This window comes from Hypomesus transpacificus, chromosome 13 (genome assembly GCF_021917145.1).
Source record: "Hypomesus transpacificus isolate Combined female chromosome 13, fHypTra1, whole genome shotgun sequence".
NCBI lineage: Eukaryota > Metazoa > Chordata > Actinopteri > Osmeriformes > Osmeridae > Hypomesus > Hypomesus transpacificus.
In genome coordinates this window covers 2432248-2458644 of record NC_061072.1, presented here as the reverse complement: position 1 = coordinate 2458644, position 26397 = coordinate 2432248, and the positions used below count along the sequence as shown (strand labels likewise).

Genomic DNA, 26397 nt, shown 5'->3' with positions numbered 1-26397 from the left:
TAATTATGTAAATTTATAGGAGAACTTGTGTTAGTAAATAATCTATTTTGTTATGTGCTGATTTAAACCATGGGATAAATCAAGTCTTGAACAGGAGGGATGGTGATAACGAAAGAGTGTTTATAGCATATGTGCTAAAAAGGAAAAACCTTTTTAGCATACCCTATTTGAGAGAAGACATAATATGCATGAACTTTATTGAGCTAAAGAAATTTTGTAAAGATTCAAGAATGGGCCGACAACAAGTCAGTTGCTTTCAACTGACCTCTGTGAGAATTTAATTTTAACTAGAGAGGGTACAATTCCTGGGGAAATTGTAGGGTGTGCTTGCTTGCGTTGGTTGCAAGTGGGTCCGTTTTCCCTTCTAGTGATATTTTCAAGCATTTAGGGTCCGTGTACCTTGTGGCCATTGGTTTTTCTATTTTGGAACCCGTGATGACAAACGCAAAATAGGGCCGTAATATTGTGTTGTCATTTTAGTAACTCAAACACACATTTAAGTATTACGGCTTGTTTTTGGTTGTTTTGGTTTTTTGGAAATAATGAAATAACCATATAACACAAATGGTATAACGAGCCATTAATCGTTGTTTTGATTATTCCATATCCTTTATGCTAGTATCTGCAAAAAATGAAAAATAGCCTCGTAATATCGTTTTGTCCATTTTGGATGTCAGAACCAGATTATAGGGAAAGGCTTGGTTTCCGATGTTTTGTTTCATTTTGGAATTACGGAATATCCATATAACACACACAGTATAACGAGCCATTTACTCATTTGTTTGATCGGCCGTATTATGCATACTGGCACAAGTGAAAGAGAGAGAGAGGGGGGAGAGACGTGAAATGATTGGGGGTGTTATTACTATCGAACACCAGAGGGCAGCAACGACTAGCTTTTTACATTTGACATTTCCTGTGATCTGTTGTTGTTGTAGGCCTACAGTAGGCCTACAATCTTGACGAATTACAAGCAGGTTCTTTAGTAGAAGACACACACCAAACTGGAGGCACATGTTGACCGAGTTTGTTAGTTGCTACTTAATTAATACATCTTTGATTAACCCAAGTTTCTTTAATATATATTAGAAACATTACAAGACGGGGCTCCAGTGTGTGTTCAAACAAGGCCAAAAGTGTCAGACGGTATCAGTTGAAAAAGATAATCATACCCTTGCAAGAAACACTCCACGCCTCAACCCTCCCTCCCTCCCCCCACCTAAATTACCGCTTTCAGTTCTTTTGTACGTTTTAATGAAGTGCATTGAGGCAATCATAGTGAGCAAGTTGAGGTCATGTGGGCTACCTTTGCATTTTACATAGACGAACAACTGACAGAGGCACTGTTGTGGATACTTTTTTCAAAGTTCTGATCATATTCAATGTCCAAATTCAACTTCTTTAAAGTCCAAAAACAGCACGGAGCAGCAACGAGAGGGTTCCCAGGAAAATCAGATTTCCTTTGTCTGTGCTACACCTTTTATATCCAACAAATTACACCCCTGAACTTTTAAAACAAATCTTTTGGCCTACTACAATTGTAAATAACCTATGACTTCTGCTCCAATTGGGCCTTGATGCAATGCTAGGTCATATTTTATGCTGTTTCTGCAACATTTTTGGGGACTAACCAGGGACCGAACCAGTTCCTCTATTCTGCCCTACTACATGTGTTTTCCAACACCAGTTGCAATCAACCCTGGGTTATAGCCCTTCACCATTGTATGGTGCCATTCATTCTTCACAGGTCACAGGCATCAAGTCAAAGTGAATAGTAACTGGTCCAACTCCATATCCAAGCCCATGGTATCTGTGGAGGAATACAGTCATCACACTTGTCAAATCCTTCCCACACAAGTCCAATTACTTTAATAACTTGTGTGTAGGCCCATACTATAGCCGTTTGCAGACATACAACACATATGAGACTGAGGAGAGTGAATTAGAGATAATGGTAATGGGAGGGTGTTACACTTTCCTGCTTCTCTTTTTCTCCACTCACTTTACCTTCTCACGCTTTCCAATTGTTTAAGTCTCTATACTCTATTCTCTCTGTATCCTGCATAAAAGATGACTGTGTACTGTATATCAAAACAATCCGGCATATCAATCCATATATCTCTCCACACTCAGATCCCATCACCCTTCCCCAGCCCACTGCTGTTTTCAACTAACTTATATACTACAACTGCATAACACAATCCCTGAAATTCAGATATGGCTTTTGATTTTGGAGTGCCACCCCAAGATTTCAGTGGCCCCATCTGGTGTGCCACTGCTTTTGCCTGTCAATGCTTGCACTGCAATGAAGAAAACGATATGAAAATATGCACCCCAAAACGTAAATAAGTTTGAGATTAATTTAGGGGGACATGGCTAATTCAAAAGAAGTTTGCTAGAGGAAAGCTAGCTGCTGTTGCTAGCCACACTTCACTGATTGTTTGAAAGCGCCGGAAATGAGGACAGTACTACACACTGCCAGTGGGCGAGCCGAGTCTGACTCTGAGGCTAACGTCAAAACAAGACGCGGTCTCACTCAAATTCCAAGTTTTACACAAATCACAAAAATATGCTGACCCGCTGGCAGTCTTCGCAATTTCCATATCTTTAAAACTCTGCTCTCCCTTTTGATGTAGAATTGACCCTGGTACGATTAAGAAAATACTCATCAGGCGCAGATTGACAACAGCTGCCGCAATCGTCCATTGAGCTGACGGGACTCTCACGTAGCAAACAAATCAAAGTTTTTACAGCAACCTACATTCAAATCTCACCACCTGGCTGTCTTCACAATAGTCATAACGTCATAACATTTCCCTCTTCCATTTTTTTCGTGTAAAATTGACTATAAAATTACAAAAATACTACTATGACACCTTCTAGCATGGCTGCCGCCTAAAAGACGGTCTCACGGGCGACCCGCACTCACTCAAATTACAAAGACTTTCACAACCTAAATAAAAATCTGAGATGGCAGTTCCACTCGAAATCACTTTCTCAACAAAGTCAAATGGTTGGGAATTTTTTGGGATGGTATTTTTCACTCATAATCCAAGCTCCAACTTGCATGCTAGAACGTCTCTATCACGTAGTATCCATGCGTCGTTGCTAACATGTGCTGACGCAGTGACATAGGCTAGCACTGAGTGCCCTTCGTTGACAGAAGACGCTTTTTGCCCCAAAAACGTTGAAACCTCCTAAACTGTGCAACGGAACGTAAATAAAAATACAAGCAACTCAATCAGGACCAAGACGAAACCTTTGACACCTAGGTTGTCTATGTAGTCCAAATATTGACTGAGGCTTAGGGGTGGGAAAAGAATAATAATATATATGTGAGAGAACAAAGGTTGTGCCCTTGCCGAAGGCATAAAACACCCAATTACTGTGTAGTCTATTTCATTTAGCAATTCACAGACAGGCAGGAGATGCTGTTTCAATCCAGTGAGAGGTCCGAGGACCTAAGATCAGGAGACTGGATTGTGGTGACGGATTTGAAACGTAAAGTCCTGGAAATGACCCGAGGTGGATGGGGTCATTCCTGGCTAGTATCAGAGGTAATCAAGGAGATAACATGGTACACGTGAGTCATTGCAAAGCGTGCATTTGGTTTGATAGCGTCAAGTCAAGGAAATTTCGCGTGGAGCCTATAGTACAGCAGAGTTTCCCACACATAGACTAATTTGTGGCGGTGCGCCACAGAATCAACACCGGCCGCCACACATTGCGTTTCGTAAAAAAAAATGTTTTATCGCTATTTAGGTTAAAACACGCAGCGTATTCGTTCAGCTGCATTTCCTTTCCCCTGCTCTCCCTCCGTCTCTCTGTCACTCATGCGTCTTTCCCACATATGCACACAGTCACAACGTCAGCACACGTTAGCAACAATGCATACATATGCCGTTCTAGTAAGACCGACAGCTATATCAGCGAGCCTTCAGCATTAGTGCCGTAGCTAAAAGTCGAGGAAAGTTGAGGCTACTTTTTGCTAGGTACCTTACTCACATTTGCATTTAGTCATTTAGCAGACGCTCTTATCCAGAGCAATTTACAGTACTCAAAGTTTCCCCTTGTTCTTTTGGTGAGAAGTCTCAAGAGCTTGCTACTTACTGGGCGTCATGGAGCCGACCAGTTAAATAGTGGTTTAGCACTAGCGTTGCTACATGCATAATGCAGAAATTAAACGTAATTATACGCCCCCCCCCCCCCCCCCCCCCCCCCCCCCGTCTGACATCCCCCTCCCCGCCACAATTAGATTTCTAATCTGTGGGAAAGACTGTACAGTCTGTTGAGGTTGCCGTTTTAATCAACTAGGCTACATTGTCTATGAGAAGATTACACAATCACCATGCACACACAATCATGGCGTTGTCTAGACAAATTGGACTTTGAGATAGAGAAACAATGGGAATTGTCTTGGGAATGACATTCCATTTTGTATGTTGAAAAACGTATGAACAATTCTAAATGGTGCTATGCCTATGGATGTAATGATTTAACTGTTTCATTGGTAACAATGCAAATGTTAAATAGATTCAGAAGTGAAGTTTTTATCTTGATATAAATTAGAAACTTTTCTGTGGAATAAAGCTTAAGTATAAACACTCCTATCATGTATACGTCCTGCCAGTTACCTAAAGATGTTCCAGTTGATTTTGTTATGTTCCAGGGCAGAAGTTTGAATGTTTTGAGAACAGTTATAGACTGTCGGAAGAGGTGATAACAATACTGTTTCATTTATGTGAATTGATGAAGTATTATTTGGGAGTTGCATTAAAGCTTAATGTTTTGTTTTTGAGAAACCTGTTTATACTACAGAAAGTTGATAGTAATGTGACGAAAAAGACATTGAGAACATGTAATGAGATTTCAGGATGTGTGCCAAAGTGATGTGTCTTAGCAGCAGGCTGGAAAGAAATGTCTGTTGACCTAAGGTCCTGATTGCTCTGTAGGAGATCACCTTCGGGGGAGGATAAGCTACTTTTGCCATCTTTAAAATGGAGGTAAGTTTGCAGGGGAGTACATCTGGAGTGATCTGGGGTGACTTTAGGGTTAAACAGGTTTTTGTTTGGTTAAATAAGGTTTATGACTCCCTGACCAGAGGCCTGTTCCATAAAGGCCGCTCAAAAAAGCTGGACTTAAAGTCCCAAACCAGGCTTGAATTAGTTTCATTAGTCAAGCGGGGCTAAAGTGGTTCCATAAAGGACCATTTCAGCTCACGCAATCCTACTAATTCAAGTCAGATTTAAGTTGTTAAGCTAATTGCACGTGCACCCTATTCTTAAGCAGCCCGAAAGGTAAAACATGGATCATACAATCCATCACGGCAAAAGCAATGCACACGGCCACGTGACTTATTCCAGAAAGAACGTTCCCTTTAAGCCGTGTACTATGACAGCTCCCTCATCCACTTCTTCATCAAACTGAAATGACACGCCATGATTGACATGAACGATAGGCTACATAGGTCAAGGTCCTTTTTTAGACCTTTACTTCGTTGATTAAAAAACAAGACACCCTATAAACACATCTAAATTGACTTTTTTGACATTGTTTTAAATAAAAAGCCTACGATTAATCAATACATTACCCAGCAGCCTAACTTTTTAACATGGTTGTTGTGTCGGGAAAATGGAGGATAGATGTAGCCTATAGATTTAGGTTCATTTTGCAATTGTAGGCTACTGTTAACAATTATATGGCTATGATAACTATACTCAGATAATTGGGGTGTGCTTGCCTTTCGGCGAGCACAAACCATTGTTATCTCACATATATATTATTATTATTATTGTTTATTTTCGCGCCCCTAAGGCTCAGTCAATATTTGGACTACATAGACAACGTCGATGTCAAAAGGTTCGTCTTGGTCGCGATTGCGTTGGTTCTATTGGGATTTATGTTCCGTTGCACGATTTAGGTTTTAATTAAGTTTTTGTGGCAAAAGTGAAGCTAACGGTGGCTAACTTGCTAGCCACAGTCACTGACGCTACTGACGTCACCAATGTCACGAAATATCGCGTGACTACCTCTAGCAGAACATTAGTTTAGCAGCTCGTTAACTTCTGGGAGATAGCTAGGCTAACTGCTTTACTGCAAGGGAGCTGCAGAAACGCCACAAGCAAATAGGCCAGGGTGATAACTATTTAATAATTTTACTTTGTGATATGAAAAACAATATAAGCTGATATAAGGAAGTAGTTACATCTTCTTTCGAAAACATTAGTCTACTATTTCACTGAAGCATTAGCATCATGACATTAGCCTCTGTTGTCCGGGCAACACATACTACAGCGGTCTATGATGCATCTGTTTTCAATCGTTAAAATAAACATTCCTCACAATTACATTTTCGTTGTAGGATTTATTATGACATTAGATTACAAGTAAACGATTTGTTGGTGAAATTATCATTACCTGTGGTTTCAAACCAGTGTAGCTCACTGCAACGCTGTACTGTACAGTAAGTAGCTAAAAAAAAAAACATATCCACAGCTGTTTACAGTAGCCTACATGGAAGTCAATGATGTTCGGCACTACCCTACCTTAAATCAAAAGTCTTTCAATAGGTGAAACTATCTGACTAGTGACTACTAACCTGAACTCCATTGCCACAGCCTAAACTTCAATCTGTTCATGAAAATAATTCATTTCGGCCTAGACCGTACAACGGAAGTAACATTAAATCGAATTCAACCAATGCAATCGCTACCAAGACAGTCTAGTAGTAGTTGTAGCCTACAATTTACCGGGGCAGATTCTCCACACAGCAGGGCTATATCGCATTTTGCCTTGTTACTGACAATGATCGCTACCACTGACATTTTTATGAATGAGTGATTTTCCCCTTAGTAAATGTCAATCTTATTTACGTTTTTGGGGGCATATTTTCAGTTAGCAGATGATACTATTTGAATCACGATTCCATCTGATATAGCTACTGCTGGTAACGTTGTTGTTAAAATACATTTCAAAGGGGGTTCTTTATTAATGAATGAATGCAATATGAGTAGGCTAAATGCCTGAAAATATCACGAGAAGGGAAAAACTTACAATGACGTTTAAATCATAGAGATTAGGTCAAATTTTACACCGGTCTGCCAAATATATTAGTTTTGATTCAACTATGAGGTTGCTGATCACCATTCATCTTGCAGGGGAAATGACAAGACTATTTCATTCTACTCTTCACTCTTAGTATTTTGAGTTGTAAATGAGCAGAAACAAATATGCTTTTAAATCTATGTAATCTTAATAAATAATAAGAAGGCTATGCATTTTAATATAAAATATACAGAAATATCAGTTGTAAAATGTAATTTAAATACGGACCCCTACAAGTAAGCAAGCACACCCTACAATTTCCCCAGAAATTGTACCTCCTCTAGTTTAGACTGAGACAGGCCTATACCTGATGCCTAAATTTTTTTTATCACAAACTACCATATAGCCATACATTTAACGTGGCTATATTGTCTATCAAATCATTGTTCAACGTTATTTAATGCATAATTAAGGCTAAATGTCGTAGCCTATGTAGGCTATTTAAGTTGATTTTCTATAAATGTAGCCTACATATTGAACTGATGAGAATAAGAAAATTTGAATGTCCGTGGTAATTCCTTGTTTTCCCGTTGGGTCAGTGTTACAGGAACGTCTGGTTAAGCAAGAACGTGGTCTAAGCCTGACAATTAGCCTGACCCTGACCAGGCTAGTTTCGAAGCATAAAAGTTACCATAGTAACTGAGTTCGAACTACGTTGAGCTAGCTTTATGGAACCGAATGAACTAGAAATGAGTCCGACTAACTGGCATAAGTATGGCTTATTCGGTAAACTCGCTTTATGGAAAAGTCCTCTGGAGAGAATCACCAAACATGGAGAGGAAGAGCATAATCAGGGCCTGGGGCCTGTTCCATAAAGGCCGGTCAAAAAAGCTAAACTTAAAGTCCTAAACCAGACTTGAATAAGTTTAATTAGTCAAGCGGGGCTTAAGTGGTTCCATAAAGGCCAATTTCAGCTCACGCAGTCCTACCAATTCAAGTCAGATTTAAGTAGTCAAGCTAATTGCGCGTGCACCCTATTCTTAAGCATCCCGAGAGGTAAAACATGGATCATACAATCCACCACGGCAAAAGCAATGCACACGGCCACGTGACTTCTTCCAGAAAGAACGTTCTCTTTAAATTGTGTACCATGACAGCTCCCTCATTCACCGCTTCAATCAAAATAAAATGACACGCCATGATTGACGTTGTGAAAGATAGGCTACGTAGGTCGAGGACCTTTTTAGACCTTTACTACGCTGATTAAAAAACACCTCTAAACTCATCTAAATTGGCTTTTTTGACATTGTTTAAAATAAACAGCCTACTATTAATCAATACATTATCCAGTCGCCTAGCTTTTTAACATGGTTTTTGTGTCGGGGAAATGGAGGGCGGATTTAGGTTTGTTTTGTAATTGTAGGCTACTATTATATTGCTATGATAATTATACTCGGATAATTTAGATTGAGATATAGGCCTGCCTGATGCCTAAACATTTGAAATCACAAACTAACATCCATGCATTTAACGGCTATGGTGTGTAGCCTATCAAAGCATTGTTCATCATTGTTTAATGCGTTAGGCTAAATGTTGTAGTCTATGTAGGCTATTTAAGTTGATTTTCTATCAATGTTGAACATATTGAACTGATGAGAATAAGAATATACGTGGTAAATCATCGTTTTCCCGTTCACCAAGTCACGCTAAGCCTGACAGTTAGTCTGACCCTGACCAGACTAGTTTTGCAGCCTAAGTTGCCATAGTAACCGAGTTCGACCTACGTTGAGCTAGCTTTATCGAACCGAATGAACAAGAAATGAGTCAGACTAACTGACATAAGTCTGGCTTATTCTGTAAACTCGCTTTATGGAACAGGCCTCTGGTTTAGACTGTCTTAGAAGAACCTGACTGACAGTTAACGGAATGGTTGATTGTTTTAGTGATGACCATGTTGACAACAAGTATGCATGTTAGTATCCTGATCAGTTCTGTATTGATTTCTTTGTTGCAATCTTTGTTTCTATTTGATTTTGTGTGGTTAAGGAGATCTGAGATGAAGTCCTGAGGCCTGTTCCATAAAGCAAGTTTACCGAATAAGCCAGACTTATGTCAGTTAGCCGGACTCATTTCTTGTTCATTCAGTTCCATAAAGCTAGCTCAACGTAGTTCGAACTCGGTTACTACAACTTAGGCTGCGAAACTAGTCTGGTCAGGGTCAGACTAACTGTCAGGCTTAGCGTGACTTGGTGCTTAACCAGACGTTCCTGTAACACTGACCCAACGGGAAAACGATGATTTACGACGTATATTCTCATTTTCTTGTTCTCATCAGTTCAATATGTTCAACATTGATGGAAAATCAACTTAAATAGCCTACATAAGCTACAACATTTAGCCTAATGCATTGAACAATGATGAACAATGCTTTGATAGGCTACACACCTTAGCCGTTAAATGTATGGATGTTAGTTTGTGATTTCAAATGTTTAGGCATCAGGCATAGGCCTATATCTCAATCTAAAATATGCGAGTATAATTATCATACCAATATAATTGTTAACAGTAGCCTACAATTGCAAAACAAACCTAAATCCGCCCTCTATTTCCCCGACACAAAACCAAAGTTCAAAAGTTAGGCTACTGCACAATGTATTGATTAATAGTAGGCTATTTATTTTAAACAATGTCAAAAAAGTCCATTTAGATTAGTTTAGAGGGTATTTTTCAATCAACGAAGTAAAGGTCTAAAAAGGTCCTCGACCTATGTAGCCTATCGTTCACGACGTCAATCATGGCGTGTCATTTCATTTTGATTGAAGCGGTGGATGAGGGAGCTGTCATTGTACACGATTTAAAGGAAACGTTCTTTCAGGAAGAAGTCACGTGGCCGTGTGCATTGCTTTTGCCGTGGTGGGATTGTATGATCCATGTTTTACCTCTCGGGCTGCTTAAGAATAGGGTGCACGTGCAATTAGCTTGACTACTTAAATCTGACTTGAATTAGTAGGACTGCGTGAGCTGAAATTGGCCTTTATGGAACCGCTTAAGCCCTGCTTGACTATTTAAACTTATTCAAGTCTGGTTTAGGACTTTAAGTCCAGCTTTTTTGAGCGGCCTTTATGGAACAGGCCCCAGGTCTGCCGGTGAATGCATCCGGACATGTGATGGCGGTTTTTAACCCAATATCATGGGTTTCCGTGTTGTGTTGAGTTAATTCACACTACTAGACTATAATGCTGTATAGACCTATTGATTATTATTATTATTATTTTTATTTATAAATTACTTAGATTTTTATGCATTTACGATTTTATTGACTGTGTGAAGGTGGGGTTTTGGAATAACACATTTTATTCAAGATAAACAGGAGGGAGATGCAAGAAAAGTTAAAGATGTAACTCTTATCCTGTATAAGAATGATACTTTGTTCAGCATTCATTGTGTGCAAAGAGAGGCCTACCCCCAAACCTGAACTCTGGGTAAACATACAAGACCCTTATCTTGGGGCTGAGGACTAAGAAGAGGGGGGTTTGTTTGTTTATTTAAAGGAGATACTGTTTGACAGAGCTAGAAGGAAGACTGAAGGCCGGGTGATCATTAGCTTGTCACCTAGTGGGGGTAGGGTTGTTGTTGCAAATGTCCATTGCAAGGGATGCACACACGTAAAAGCGCACACACGCTCGCCAGGTCTACCTACGTAAGGGAGCCAATGAAGGAAGAGCCATGGGACATTTGCATGCCTTTGTTTTAACCAGTGACTGTCAAGAGCGGTTCTGTTTAAATAGCACAACATGCTAGTGGACAAACTTTGTAGCACAATGGCGTGTGATGTTTTTGTCTCCTTGTGGGCCGGCCGCAAGCAATATAGCTTTCTTAACTTGTTCTCCGACTGACTGTACAGTGCTTGATCAATTAATATTTCTGACAAATGCACAGGCAATTTAGTGATATTCCCGCAGTTGTGGTCTTGACCGGTCTAGAAATAAAATCCACAGTGCTTTTTGTCCAAGACCGGGTAAAAATGCAGTTGATTCCGAGACAAGATCGAGACCTTCAAAATGTGGTCTCGCGACCAAGACTGATCTCGGGTACTACAACACTGGTGAATAGGTTTAACTCACAGCTGAAGGGTTCACGTTAGCCATGACTAAGAACACCCCTGCTTGCTCTGCATTGCTGATCCACATCTTGGAGCCATTGATGATGTAATAGTCCTTGTGTTTCTCAGCACGTGTCTTCAGGGCAAAGGCATCGCTACCTGACTCAGCTTCAGAAAGACAAAAGCTACCTACCTGTAGGACAAAGATTGAGGATCAGGACAAGAGAGTCAGACCCCAGTCCACAATTGCTGTGTGATATACAGTATGTGCAAGTTAATACAATGCATTGAAATAATCAATGAAAGGATATCCCTGACCGTGTCTGTCGAGAGTCGGCTGAGATACTGTTCTTTCTGGGCTGGGGTCCCCAGTTTGGCCACCAGAGTGTTAATGAGAGTGTTCTGGATGTCACACAGCACAGCCACAGAAGGGTCCACCTTAGCCAGTTCCTCAATTACCAGGATAGAAGAGAAGAAACTGGAGCCAGTGCCGCCATACTCTGGGTCTATCTCAATGCCCATCAGCTGTTAAGATCAATAGCAAACATATATTAATTCTTAATTTCTAATTTTGCGGGATAGCAACAATAACCGTAATGAGGACACACACCCCTTGTTCAAATAATGAAGATATCACTTCATCATCCATTTTGGAGTTTTCATCCATTTTAGACACAAAAGGGGCAATACGCTCCTGGGCAAACTTCTTCACTGTAAAAAAAAACCGTAACAAATATTTTTACAGTAAAAGGACAGTAGAAAGACTCCCTGACAGTAAAGAGATTCCTTTGGCTCAAGACTCAAACAGAATCCTAGGTAGGGCTGGGCGATATATCGAATATAAGCAATAATATTGCAATAATTTTGACAATGTACAATTTGTAAATATCATGAATATCGTTTTTTTTTTTTTTTTTTGCTGGTCCTTGTGTTTTAAGATCACCGTCTGGCTCCTCTGTGCTGTGTTCACACACACACACACACACACACACACACACACAGATACACGCACACTATTTTTGCACATGCTCACTGAAAATTGCACAGGCACTCTGTCCTGTCGCATAAGGACCTCTGTATGAATTGTTCCATGTGAGGTCCATTTGTTAAGTTGCAGGTACCATGTTATGGCAACTACTTAAATTTGCACTACACATTTTGTACTTTGTAACAATAGCTGTTCTATCTAATAGTTTTTGTTGTTTTCTAATGGGGGCAAAAGAAAATCGTATTTTTTTATTTTTTTAATGCAAATGCATCGAGATATACATCGAATATCGTACGATATCGTATCGTTTTTTTTTATATCTCCCAGCCCTAATCCTAGGTATAACCATTTCTGTTCTTTGGCATTCCCCACAAAAAATGTTATCACTTACCAGCATCCTTCATCATTCCCTCTTCCTCAGAGAAAGTCTGTAGGGGAGGGTAGGAGACTTTCAGGCCAGCAGCTTGGTCTGAGGCCATCTCTGGTGCAGACCATGTGGACCTGTTCTGCAGCCATACCTGGCAAGTGCCCCATGGTTGGGAGACCCATCTACCAATCTGTAATCAAACAATGATGCTAATTATAAAACAGCTAGTTGACGAGTTAGTAGTCTGTAATCCACAGACCTGGCTCTGAGAAGATGAATGTAGGAACTATCCTACATTCATCTCACAATCCACAAGATCAGTGGATTGTCTTGAGTAACCAGGTTATCTGGACGGAGACATTGTTGTTGAGTTTTTAAAATTGATTTTTGGGCACTCTGAGCCACTTCTGTGTGGTCTATTAAATACCGACTATTGCTGTTTCCCTGAAAGAATGTCAATATGTTAATCCAGAAATGGCATTGGTCACAAGTCTGAGGCTGGATTTAAACAGTAACAGTTTTGTCTCCCATCCTTAAACCAACATTAGGCTGACTTTGAACACAATGCAAATGGGTTGCTCAGGGAAATTTTTTGACATGGCAATATTAGGGATAATACTACACTACCACAAAGGCTCTAATCTATTCGAGACTGACTGGGTTTAACAGTACTGTTTTACTTACCAACAGTCCTGAAATAAATCATGAAATAATTTAATGTGACAACAAATAATTACATTTGGAAATAAATAATGACATTGGGGAAATAAATATAGAAATGTATTATTAAATACTGATATATATGGGCCTAATTCTTGAAATAATGTATTAGGTTGGGGTTGGGTTAAGATAAAATATGGACACAAATAATTAAATGTTAACTAATTCTTTCTGTTAACGTTTAACTTTTAAATGATTCAATATCAGCACGAAACATCTTCTTGCAATGCCTTTTTGTGACAAATGTAGTGCAATGCCTGTTGGGTATGGAGTTAGATTAGTTTCATAATTCAAACAAACAAACGCAACACGATTCAAACAAACTTAACACGATCCAAACAAACGTAACACGATTCATACAAACATAACACGATTCAAACAAACAAACGTAACACGATTCAAACAAACGTAACACGATTCACAAATGTATTTCGTGATTCACAAATGTAACGCGATTCACAAATAAATGACCCTATTACATTCGTTTGCAACCTGACAAACACAAGTTACAAATCCCTGCATTCATTGGTGTGAATCCCTGCATTCGTTGGTGTGAATCCCTGCATTCGTTGGTGTGGATTTTTGGAACTTTCCTGACGCGCTTAGATTCACAAATGCATTTTTTCTAAAAGACATCCTCTGCAGCCTATCAGATCGTCTCTTCCAATTTTAGCCAATCACCGGTGAATGTCTAATATGGGTAGACGGGCTCTGCGTTAGCCCAGGAAACACGGAAAATGACTAAACATGAATCCTGCCATTCTCAGCAATATTCAATCACGTATGATCATCGGTTTAATAAGATTAACAAGCAATATTTCACTTACATGCTACCAGACGACATTGCTCGTGATCTGAAGGAGACGATGTCCGTCATTATGGCAGGTTGTTGAAGTCCACATAGACACGTTAATGTGATTGGCTAAAATTGGAAGAGACGATCTGATAAGCCCACTCTAGACTACACGCAAGCTTTTAACAAAACAACGACCCTGGCGCTCTGCTCAAGCTTTGACTGGCAACGAAACGTAACCTTTACAGGCCAAGGGCGTAGGTTTGCATAGGGTCAATAGGGACTAGTCACAACCAAAGTTTGGGAAAGATACAATCGTCCCCACCAATATTTTGTTAATTTTCAAAAAATATATTTTGCTCAATATATTTGCAAAACTCATTCGTATTGTTATCTTTACTATATTCGTTGCCCAGAAAAATGAAAAAAAAAAATTCAAGTTAACCAATGCACCCTCGAGCCTGCAAGACTAGATGATGTCATTTAATTGTCTGAAATGGCAGGCAGAGTCAAAAACACTTACTGAATCGTGACTTGCAGAAAGCGAGCTAGCAGTACACCAGGAAAAAATAAAGCCTCATATTAGAATTTCATTTGGTCTCAGCATTGATATTTTTTATCCTTGTGTGATTTATAGATAGGAAAATGTCACCCAAAAAGAAGAGAGATATCAGAAGTTTTTTCACCACCCAGAGAGTAAGTAGCTATCAAGCAGGTCGTTGTTAGTTAGCTAGTAGGAAAACTACACAAACAGTGCAAACCTGCTAGCCTTACATCGACACCCATTCTACAATGGAAACATGTTTTGAAAGTTGTTAGTGTAGTAAAGAATTTATAATACATTACAGTACAATTCTAGTGCTATAATCATTAGCTGTATCACGGGCATGGCACTATCTATAATTCCAGTTATTAATATTTGTGGCAACTTAATCACCAAATGCATCACGGGCACTGTGCACTATATAGCAACGGGAACAATGTTCGTAAGACTTTATACAGGATGCATGTATTAAAGTTATGTTTTGTGCTTATTAAATGTATATCTTATGAACTTAGAAGTGTGCTCAGGCTTAAAACATTGTGTCTCACACAGGGTGTGGGAAACAGGCTGTATTTTGTGTGTTATCTCTCCATTTCAGAAGCAACCTTGAATCCAGGCTGAGACAGCACCCGAGCAGAAGGGATGCGTCGGGAAGAACAAACTCCCTGATACACGAGAGAACAAGGTCAACCCTTTTTTGATATTTCTGTTTCAATTGCACTGTATTATATATGCTGGGGCAGGGACAGATAGTCAGTTGGACTTTGTGAACCAGCCCAAAACTCTGTTGCGGGTAGGGAAACGTAGACAGCCCCAGAGCTCTGTACTTGTTGATTTCCAACTGCTGCATTAAAGCTGATATTATCGGACCTGTGCGACTCCAGATCACTCTTTCTAGAACACATATTTGTGTTATTGATTACCATCATTACATATTGGATTAGACACAAAGATTTTCAGTCCTTCAGTAGTAGAGCATGTAACTTTTGCTTGTATTAAATCTATCCCTAGCGCCTGCAATCTTTCGACCAGTGTGTTAGCAGCAGCTTGTCTTGTTGAAGCCAGAAGGATAAAGGTAACCTACCAACATAATGGGACCGTGCTAGTTTAGCCTAGTACCAGCAGGCTAGCAACTCAAAAGTGATATTAACTGGTAATAAGTAGGCCTATATGATCCCTTGGACAGTAATATGCCTATCCTTGTAATCTCGACCAATGTCAGTCAACTAAGCATGGTTAGCGTCTGTATACAATTTATCAAATACTGTGCAGGAAAAACTGATTATAATTGCACCAACAGTAATTCTGGATTGCCTCCACCAAAAAAGTAAATAGGAAATAAGCAAATCAGCAGTAGCCTATGCGTGCAAGTGTGAACCACTAGTGTTTCTTCTTGCTGCGTATCTTTTACTGTCTGCGGTGGGTACTCAATAAACGGACTCCGGTCCGGATCCGGACCGCAATACCTAGCCGCAATTCATTGGTGCGTGATTGTGTACTATAGCCTATATTTTTTTCTTACTAGATGTTCTTCATATCTTCTGTGTCCAATCTAAAGCTCCAATCAGGAGCTGTAATAACTGTAATCACCATGACAACTCACTCACTCAACGTGGGCCGCAACCTCTGTGTGTAACGCAGGTTGTGTGTGTCATTCGCAACATCGCAGGCTAATCGATTTGCTAACGGTAGCTAGCCTACCTGTTTCTTCCTTAGCTAAAATCATGGCATGACAAAACCCAGCAAAAAGTTGATTCAGAAAATCGCAAATTTCAGACAGAATGGGCTGACAAGTTCGCATTTGTGTTGCCGGTGGGGAGCACAAAACCGATGTGTTTAATCTGCAATGAGACGGTTGCCCTTGTCAAAATTGGTAGAGTTAACGTGAAATGTCACTACGACACAAAGCATAGACACTTTGAACAAAATTACCCCCAGAACTCTGGTCTATGGGAGAAAGATGCCCAGGGACACGTGCACCTAATAAACCATGGTCCCTTTCGGACCCTGGACTGAATGAAAATTTGGTGAATGGACCTTTTGAGTTTCTAATTGAGTACCCCTGTTTTAGGTGAAGCTGAGCTTCCCTTGCAGTCTTAAAGACATCTCCAACTGTTATGGATTTTATTTGGAAGGTGACCAAGGCATACACAGCTTATGGCAAGTAGAAAAAACTAACTCTCAAAAATAAGAACCTACAGGCCTTGTCCTCCATTGATCTTGTGGTGAGGGGCCATTCCCAGGCTGTTACTCAGCTGAAGGAGTTGGCTAGGATCATCAACATTTAGTGCCCTTAAAAGGTGGCCAGGAAGAAGAAGAAGGAATAAAACCAGAAGAAGTGCTAGATAATTTAATAAGAGTTTATGTCTCTGAATAAAAAATTAAATTGAATATTACAACTTAGTGTTGGTGTATTTTGATCTTCAGAATGTCATTTTACTCTATGTGCATATAGGGGTGGGCCAGGGATGTCAGGGGGTTGGTGGCAATGTAAGTATATGGATATTTGCCATGGGCGAGGGTTTCAATTACCTCTCTCTTTTTTTACCATACATGTGTTTGCATCCCTGACAAGCGATGGTCCAGGTAGGCTGGTGAAGCTTTCTGATATATTTAGCTAAGAAGAAGCTAGCGGAGTTCTCGGCAAACTTTGCTCAGAGTACTGAGGTTTGCGCTCAGACAGATTTCTATTTGCTCAGTGCGGGAAAAGATTAGAGGGGACATTGCTGGCAGGAATCACATAATTCGCAAGTTCATAAATATCTGGGCATATCTTTGAATATCGTAAAAAAGTGGGGAAAACAATATTCAGACTTTTTAAACCTTTGTTTTCTGATTGGATTATTATTATTTTTGCTTTGGAAAAAAAGAAATTGGTTTCAAAACTTTTCATGACCTTTCCAAACTTTATTTCGGATTTTAATTTTTTTACAACCTTTCAAAACTTTTTTTTACGGTTTTGAATCCTGGAATGATATTCATCCCATAGTTTGCAGCCTGTAAGATCCATGGTTCCATGGTTTGTGCAGCTCACAAGCCCCACCCCCACCAGCCCCACCCCCAGCACCTCAACTTGAAGCAAAGGCCCGGATGGATCTTGGTGGTAATGCATTTCCGTTTTGGCATCCGGCTCCTTTGTTTCAACAAATCCAAAATGGGTAAACTTGCACCAATTTTTTGCTTACAAAGACCAAGAGTGTATGGCACGGAGGACATCTTTTTGTAGGCCAACCTGGAAGTCCATTTTGGAATAAGGCTGTACCATAATAAATTAGGAAAAAGTGAAGCGATGTGGATACTTTCCGGACGCAGTTTACTGCAGAATTAATAGATGGCCCAGATGTCAGCAGTAGAGATATGAAGGCCTTTCACGTGTTCTCTTAAGGGGGCGATTGGGTACATTTTTGGGTATTTCACACTGTTCCTTAAGGTCTCCAAATAGGAGATGTAACATTGGTTTGGCTGAAAAAGGCCCGGGTGCTGTTTAATGCCCCCTGAAAAATCTTCTAATATTTTCCTACGAAAAAAACACTAGGTTTTGTCCTTTTATGGTATGCTCATGAATAATAGATCAGAGCTGCGCGCTGATTGGTTGGTTTACAACGAGTGAAGCTGCGGAGCAAAGACGCAACATGGCCAACAGCACACTGAAACAACAAAGGTGGACACTTGAAATAAAAACGTACAAATAAATCTATTGTGTCTACACTAGGGATGGAGATTTGAACTGATTTCACTATTCGAATAGTATCCGAAATGATTTTCGATCTATTTTCTACAATCTATTTTTGTTAATGTGGTTCCATTATGTAATTAGAATGACGTGACGCAAAGTATACAGCAAACACATGAACCACCACACATTCTGGCAATAATTGGGACTGTTAAGCTATTAGATTAAACAAGGGTTGAATAAAGAAAACAAATGAAAGATCAATTTATTAACATGACGAAAAGACAGTGAACTTGAAAAAACGCTTTGTCTTCAGACATAGGCTCTTAATTTGGCGGAAAATCGATTAGCCTATTATTATGTGAAATAAAAAGTAGGCTACATTGGACTAAATTAAACACATTGGGTAGGCTATCCTCGATAAAATGAAAGACACACATGGAGAAATATTGCATATTAACTTGGATATTAACTTGGAACCGGAATCCTATAGGATACAAACAGCAAACATAAACAACCGATTATGCTAGCTCTACATTAGCCTGGCTGCCAGCCCAACTTCTCCCCGCCCACAAAAAAATTTGTTCGGGAAGTTGGGTCTGGAGGGTCTCGTATTGAGGACAACTACAGAAAACCAGAATCGGGACGGACCAATGAAATTGCCAGGGCGGGCTTTATACGATGATGGACAAATGATCAACAGTAAAGTAATCAACAACGTCACGAAAGAGCGCTTGGGTTGAATTAGCTTTCAACAAACAACATATTACGTTGCTCTGATTGGTTGTAGGTCTATCCAATTGAGCGAAGAGGCATTTGTTTTACGGGTTCGGTTGAAACACGCCCCGTAGTCACAGCCCAACGGAGAGTTTTCAGACTCATATTCTGACTAGAATTATGAGTATAACAACGTCAGGCTAGCTCTACATGGCTACTGGTAAGAAAATAAATAAGCCACAACTGCATTAGGCATACACATTTTTATTCAGGGAAATTAGCATGTAAACATGCTCAGGGGAGAGGCGAGTACGGAGTCGATTTACGAGCAGGCCGGCGTAGAAAAGACTGCAGGAACTGAGGTTGCTGTGAGGTACTGCTTAGCCAGGACACTATGTTTTTTGTACTCAAAATGACAAGAAAAATGTATCAGTAAAACAAAGCTTCTTACAATATTTAAATTAGTAATGCATATTCTGAAAGTACTCATTGGGTAGAATAGAGGAGGAAAACAATTTTTTGCAACAAATATTTTTCAGACACAAAATTATTACAAAAACACCTGCGTTATGGATGTGACGAGAGATGACAGTCATTTTCTGGAGACTGTACTTTTTTCTGTAACTCTGTGAACCTGTAAGTATAATGTAGAAAGTTTGATATTGACATGATCATGGAGTTTTAGGTGAACATAAAAATAGCCATTTTTAAAACATTTAGTCTTTTATGCTGAATTTTATGAGGAAAAACCTGCGTTATGGATGTGATATTATTCTGTTATGGATGTGACGTGTCTGAAATACACACAGAATCTGTTGGGAAATCAAGAATCTAACTTTCACAGCGCTTTTCTCAACATCTAAAATAACTTGTGAAATAGTTTTAAAATTAAGAAAAACATCTGAAATGTCACTGGAGATTTTCAAGATGGCCACCAAAATAGCATTGATAATGACATTTTGGGCCCTATTTTAACAATCTGAACGTAAGTATCAAAAAGTGAAACGCAAGTGACTTTGTGGGCGGGACTCCGGCGCTGTTGCTATTATACCGGCGGAATAAATGACTCTGCGCCTGGCGTAAATCTAAAATGGGTTGGTCTGAAGTAGCTACATTACTCATAGGCGTGGTTTGGGCATGGGCATAACGTGAAATAAACCAATCAGAGCATCATCTCACATTTCCTTTCAGAGCAGGCGCGCTTGTTATCTTGCGGATTGTTATTATAACAGAATTTGCCACAATTGTTAAAAATCAAGTTCACATACAGAGACTCATGAAACTCTTTTCAATCGTTGACATGGAAGAAATGTAACGTAGCTTGCAGGAAAAGGAGCCTGGCCTCGCCAGTAGTGCGCACGGGCCAAGCATGCACCCTTAAAATAGCATCTGAATAACGCGCCATTGACTTTAGACTTTTTTCTGGTCTGTGGCGGAATAGTTTTTTGCAAACTGCAAAATGACACCAAGGAACGTTTGTGCCGGGACACGCCCCTCTTTTCACTGAACTACCCTGGGAGCGCAAGTTCCTTCCCTAATTTACCGACGTGCGTCTGTGAAGGGAAAAGTCTGCTTTCCGTTGAGTGCAAAATAGGAATGATACTTGTTTCAGTGTACAAAGTCAATTGCGCTGGGTACAAGAAAAGGACCCCTTATCTTTTTTTTGAGTTGTTGTCAAATTACTATTATAAAAGTTCAGAATGGTCACAATCATCTTTAGCTGTGAATACTCTCACACAGTATTACAAATGATTTTGAGTAATGAACACAAAAAAAGTATTTTTTTAAATATTTGTCTTTTTTGGGAAACCAGCATTTCGGATATGACGTTTGAACGTCATGGATGTGACGCGTCTTGACCAGTCTTCTGCAAATTACATAAAACGCCTACATGAATAGTGATTTTCAACATTAAACTATTGATTAAGCACTGAAATTAAATGTCAATGACCCCTTTAAGACATCTTTGATCGAAGCTGTCAACTCTACCTCAGCTTGATCCGACAGGTAGCGCGAGCAAATTACAGAGCACCGCCTTAAATGCCTAACGAATCGAGTTCCTCGAGCACTTTCGAGTTGCCTCTCTAGTAGGAAGTAAATATGACAAACATGGAGCGGGGATCGAGGTTATGGCAAAGACAGTTACGGCAAAACAATTAGGCTACTCGAAATTTCAGTATCACTGGAGAAGATGTCGATCGTTGAAGATGTTAAGGCTATATCATGTTACCCATGATTCCGACTATAATCATGACTGGAATGTCTGTTTTGAAACACGTCGGTGAAAGGGGTTATAACAGCCGAAAAAACTACTGTTAGCTTTGCCGTTTCATTTGAGAACATTTGCATTGTGTTGTGAACAGTGTATTGTGAAGATTTACATTGTGTAGCGTCCGTAACGTCACGTCCATAACACATCATTAAAGTTTTTAAAAGTAACAAAGGGGCAAGATTTTTTTATTAAACTAACCATTGGTATAAATAAGCTTTGCACAGAAACTTTAGATGTTGTAGCATCGGCACTGTTTGATAGGCATAAACTAATTCTACAAAACGTTACGGACGTGACTTGGCCATGGAACTCACTGACTCATAAACAAGAGGCTTAATGCATTTAAGGAGTTGTGCTTTTAACTCAAGCTGAGCATACACAATGCTCTATCATTCCCTTGTCAATCAGGAAAATGCTAAATGGTAACATTTTATTGAAAACTGGAGTCCATTTATCCCGTTCTTGAAATGGTATAAAACGGCCATTTGACAAATGTTTTTTTAGCATGAGTGCACAACTTGTATATTATGTAAAAGAGTGCAATTGTCTATACATTTAGATCAGAGTGGTTACATGCAACAAAATATAGACCTAAGTGAACATTTTAACAACAGTTACATTTGTGTGGGCACAACTTTTTTTTTTCTATGGTAAGGGTGACCTTTGCATGGAATTGCCCCGCGTCAAATGAAATGAAAGGAGACTCGCAGCAGAACGCAGGCGTAGCCTACCTTTTTTGATGGTTTTCATCATTTCTAACGTCACAACTATAAGAATTCACAACACAACGGTTTTTCATTAAAAAAAAATATTTTATTAAACTACGCTCATAAGTATTCGAAAAAAGTATTCGAATACTAACTTACTTTAGGATATCCGGATATTCGATTAACCACGCCCATCCCTAATCATCAGTGACCTATGCACTTTGTAAAGCTCTCTCTTGGAAGTCGCTTTGGATAAAAGCGTCTGCTAAATGAATAAATGTAAATAAATGTACTGACAATTTGATTGGTACGAACAGCTCTTGTTCGGGCCAGGGCCGGATTAACAATTTTCTGTGCCCTGGGCAACAAGGCTCAAGGCCAAATCTTGTCTAGAGAAGGTAATGTATTTTTGTCTCAATTTTTCAACCCCACGTACCATGCGTTTCTTAGCCTGGTTTAGCCAAGGAGCTCTCCACCTTTATTACTCATTTAAACTATTTGATAAATGGAATATAAAAGCATCATAGAATGTAAAGTAACAGCTAGCCGGCGTCAGTTTCTTGTAAAATGCATAGCCAGTAAAAAGTAACGTCGGGACAGTTAAACTAGCAACTCACTGGCCCGATCGGGCAACTGCAAATTATTGATTGAAAAAGTTAACATCCTTCATATGTTTTGCTATTGCTAGATGCATAAATACTCCACCCAGCTAGATGCTAGATGCATAAATACTCCACCCAGCTGCTAGTCCAAGCAATGGTCCTCTCCAAGTTGGACTACTGCAACTCGCTGCTCGCTGGTCTCCCAGCATGTGCAACCCGCCCTCTTCAGAGGATTCAGAACTCAGAGGCCCGCCTGGTCTACAATCTACCCAGACGCTCCCATGTTACCCCGCTTCTCATCTCTCTCCACTGGCTACCCATCAACGCCCGTATCAGATTCAAGACCCTGGTACTGACCTTCCGAGCAGTGAACGGGACTCCACCCGACTACATCAAGTCTCTCCTGCAACCTTACACCCCCACCCGTCACCTACGGTCTTCCTCAGACAACCGCCTGGTGGTCCCACCGCTCAAGACCCCGGTCCCAACACAAGCTCTTCTCCTGCCTGGCCCTCCAATGGTGGAACCAGCTCCCCACCTCCATCAGGGACACCGACTGTCTCCCCACCTTCAAGAAAAGGCTCAAGACACACTTGTTCCGGGAGTACAACGGCACTTAGGAATGCTTGGCTAGACCTGTTGCTAGTTTCCTCCAGGATCACAATGACTCTTATTGAGTGACTTGTTGCTCTTGTAGGTTAGTTATAACGAAGTTAAGTCTTGTACTCGCTGTGAAATATTTTACTATTGATTGTTCTTCCACAGGTACAGTCCTGCACTTTTTGTGGTTCATGTTGTTTTAATTTGCACTTTTTGTGGTTCATGTTGTTTTAATTTGTAAACGTGTATAACTGCATGCTCTTATGGGTCTTCCCTTTTGGCACTTGTTTAGTTTTCCACAATGTATGCTTCATGTTTTGGCTGCTTGCAATGTTTGGGACTACCTCGTTGTTATGATCAGTGACCTATGCTCTTTTGTAAAGCTCTCTCTTGGAAGTCGCTTTGGATAAAAGCGTCTGCTAAATGCATAAATGTAAATGTAAATAACTTTGCAGCTCGTGGGGCACACAGTTGGCAAATTAAGAGTTGAGAAGTGAGTGACGAGACGTAATATTGTAATTCTCTAATCTCAAAAACATTTTAACAACTGGCGCGAGACAATAAAGTAAAGATGGCAGCAAAGTAGAGCTACAAGCTCAAACGGAAGCAACTTTTTTTATGGAACGAGATGCATTGTGTTGTCTGTCGTATGTTCCCGTCTAAAGCAGACAAAAGTGGATCTTTTTACACAGGCACCGACAATTTTTCAAAAACAATCCCTGACCAGCCATGGTAGCAGACAGCACCTGGTTTGCGTGACAGCTAAACGGATGGTTGACAATCCATCTTCCAGGCCGTTGACCATGCTGGTCAGGAATTTAAATGTAGATGCCCATCGTGTTATTGCACGACTTATAACAACGGCATATCACGTAATCAAGACGGACCAGCCATTCGCCTCATTCCCTCAGGCTATTGAACTGCAGCAGAAGAATGGTGTCGACTTGGGTACTTAGTATCGTATTGATGAAATGCTATGGAAGCTTTCATATATTAGCATTGACGGACCAGAGGTTTCAGTTTCTGTTAGAGTTGTGCAGAGATGGCTGTCAGCAGGGAAGAGAGCACATCATGTTTGAGGTTAAAAGTCAATTGTTTTGCTGACTATTACCTTTTTATTTTTTATCATTAGAAATGTGATTTCGTTGTTGATATTTTTATATTCAGGATGTGTTTAATAAATGGTTAAACATGTTAACAGAATAACACAACGTATAAGTCTTTGGTTTTGTTATAACAATGATAAATTACAACTTTTGGAGGGGGCTAGTAAAAATTGCCAGTAAGCGGGCTTTTTCCTGGGTCAAAATGGGTCTTCGGTGCTCCAAAAAAAAAATATATATATATATGTATATATATATGTATATATATATATTTCTAATCAATGTATTTATTCCCAAGTGTTTTGCACCCCCCCCCCCCCTCCACACACACACACATATTTTCGTCCTATTTCCCCTAAGGCAATAAAGTTATAAAGTATGTTTTAAATGGCATAAATGCTGCAATTAATAATTGACGTAACAACTTATTGTAAATGGTCAGTAGCCTAGCCTATCGATTAAGGTAGGCCACTCTGAAGCAAGTACACTGCCTGCTTCATTTGATCTTGATAGGTTAAGCATTCTGTAGCAAATATTAACAATATACCCACTTTTTATTAATTTAAACTACTTCAGCATAATAATGCACCTAAAATACAAACCTGAGAAAGGGCAGCAATCGCTATCAAATCAACAGACATGTGCAATTTAGCTAGCAGGGGAAGAATACAAACAACAAAAATCACCAGTTAACTTGATTTAAATTTGCAAGAACTATAGACTTATACAATAACAATCTTAAGAACTGACAACATAAGTTATACGTTCTCAAGGACGCACACGCGCAATCTCAACTGCGGTGTGAAGCGCGTGTCCGTGCTATTCTCTGACATGCACTCACTGCTGATACATGGACTAAACTTTTGTACAGCCTGATTTCTAATACCGTGACGGCAGAAATGTAGCCATAGAGGAAACACTGCACTATATGTTATCATTCCAGGTTAAGAATACCATGGAGGCTGCGTTTGAAATCGTAAATCAAACTTTTGTCAGCATTTTGAGTGGAAATGTAATTAGCATTTGTAGGCTACAGGTGTACTATTTGTGCACGTCGGTCTGGCCCTCGCAGCGGAACCAGAGCCATAGAAAAAGAGAGTTGCGACACGCTTTGATCTCGCCGACACGTGATCACGTGGTTCATGTAGCTCGCTGTAGTTCCAAAAAGCCCCACTGCTGTCAACTTTTTTGAATGGTTTTCAATGGAGCTGGCCAACGGAAGTCGCTTTCTCAGGCAAATTACGAATGAAACAGGCTCAGTTGAAGAAATCCGATATTCTGGCTATCTTCAGCTGACTCTTATCTACATTAGGCAGTCCTCGCTGACGTTTTTGGTGAACAATGGAGTGAACTACAACATTGTGAACACTCACTGCCAGTGAAACGCAGGAAAAAAGCTAGAGCTTTTTTGTCACGTGGTTCCGGTAGCTCGCTGTAGTTAAATGAAAACCCACTGCTGTCAACGTGTTTGAATGGTTTTCGGCGGGACCGACAGCAGCACCATCTCAATTCACGAATATTTTCGGTATATTAACACAATATCAATTGGTTACTGGTGTGTTGTATCATGTATGTATGCTACTTTATTAACATGTATGTATAACATTAACTTATAATGCATAACGCAATATTGTGAAGCAGAGCTGGAAATGGCTATGCTAGCCTATATTGTTCCACTTAACGTTTAACCTTCGATTGTTGAAGTAAATGGGATTTGTTCAACTTTTTTTTTCTTCATCAGCCCACTTACAATTTACCACATTAACAACACGTTTGTACTTGATGCAAGTTGAATCTAACCATGATCACCGGCAACTGTTCAATAGAAAAAAATTGAACAGAATATACAAGGCAACCAATTGCAATTCAATAAAACATTTTATTGTACAATATGTCCAGTGTTCTTCCACTCCTTTTGTTTGTAGTGAGCAGGTGATCTTAATGTCTGCTTTTCACAAAACTTAGACCGCAGTAGTAGATGCATCTAGTTGAGCTAACTAACTAGCTAGCTATTGAGTGGACCTGAAATTCCTGCCGAGCGTTGCTGGACGATAGGGGACCCAAGGCTTTAATCTGCAATTCATTGTTGCTAGCTATAATCAGATGTACTATAGGCTAATAAGAGCAGATTCTGTAAACTGTGTATGCCAAAGAACACCAATAAC

The 26397-nt window shown here is 39.9% G+C and overlaps 1 protein-coding gene across 2 annotated transcripts in view; it reads right to left on the bottom strand.

Moving 5' to 3' along the window:
* acadsb (acyl-CoA dehydrogenase short/branched chain) overlaps positions 1–26397 on the bottom strand; it is a 55020-nt gene that overhangs the window by 16268 nt on the left and 12355 nt on the right. The window contains exons 2-5 of one of the 2 annotated variants that reach the window (XM_047031917.1): positions 12526–12691; positions 11757–11857; positions 11465–11671; positions 11169–11339 (exon numbers count right to left, since the gene is read on the bottom strand). In XM_047031917.1, coding sequence (XP_046887873.1) covers positions 11169–11339; positions 11465–11671; positions 11757–11857; positions 12526–12691 — 645 coding nt within the window. The remainder of the gene's footprint in view (positions 1–11168; positions 11340–11464; positions 11672–11756; positions 11858–12525; positions 12692–26397) is intronic. The other variant, XM_047031918.1, reaches the window with a different exon arrangement.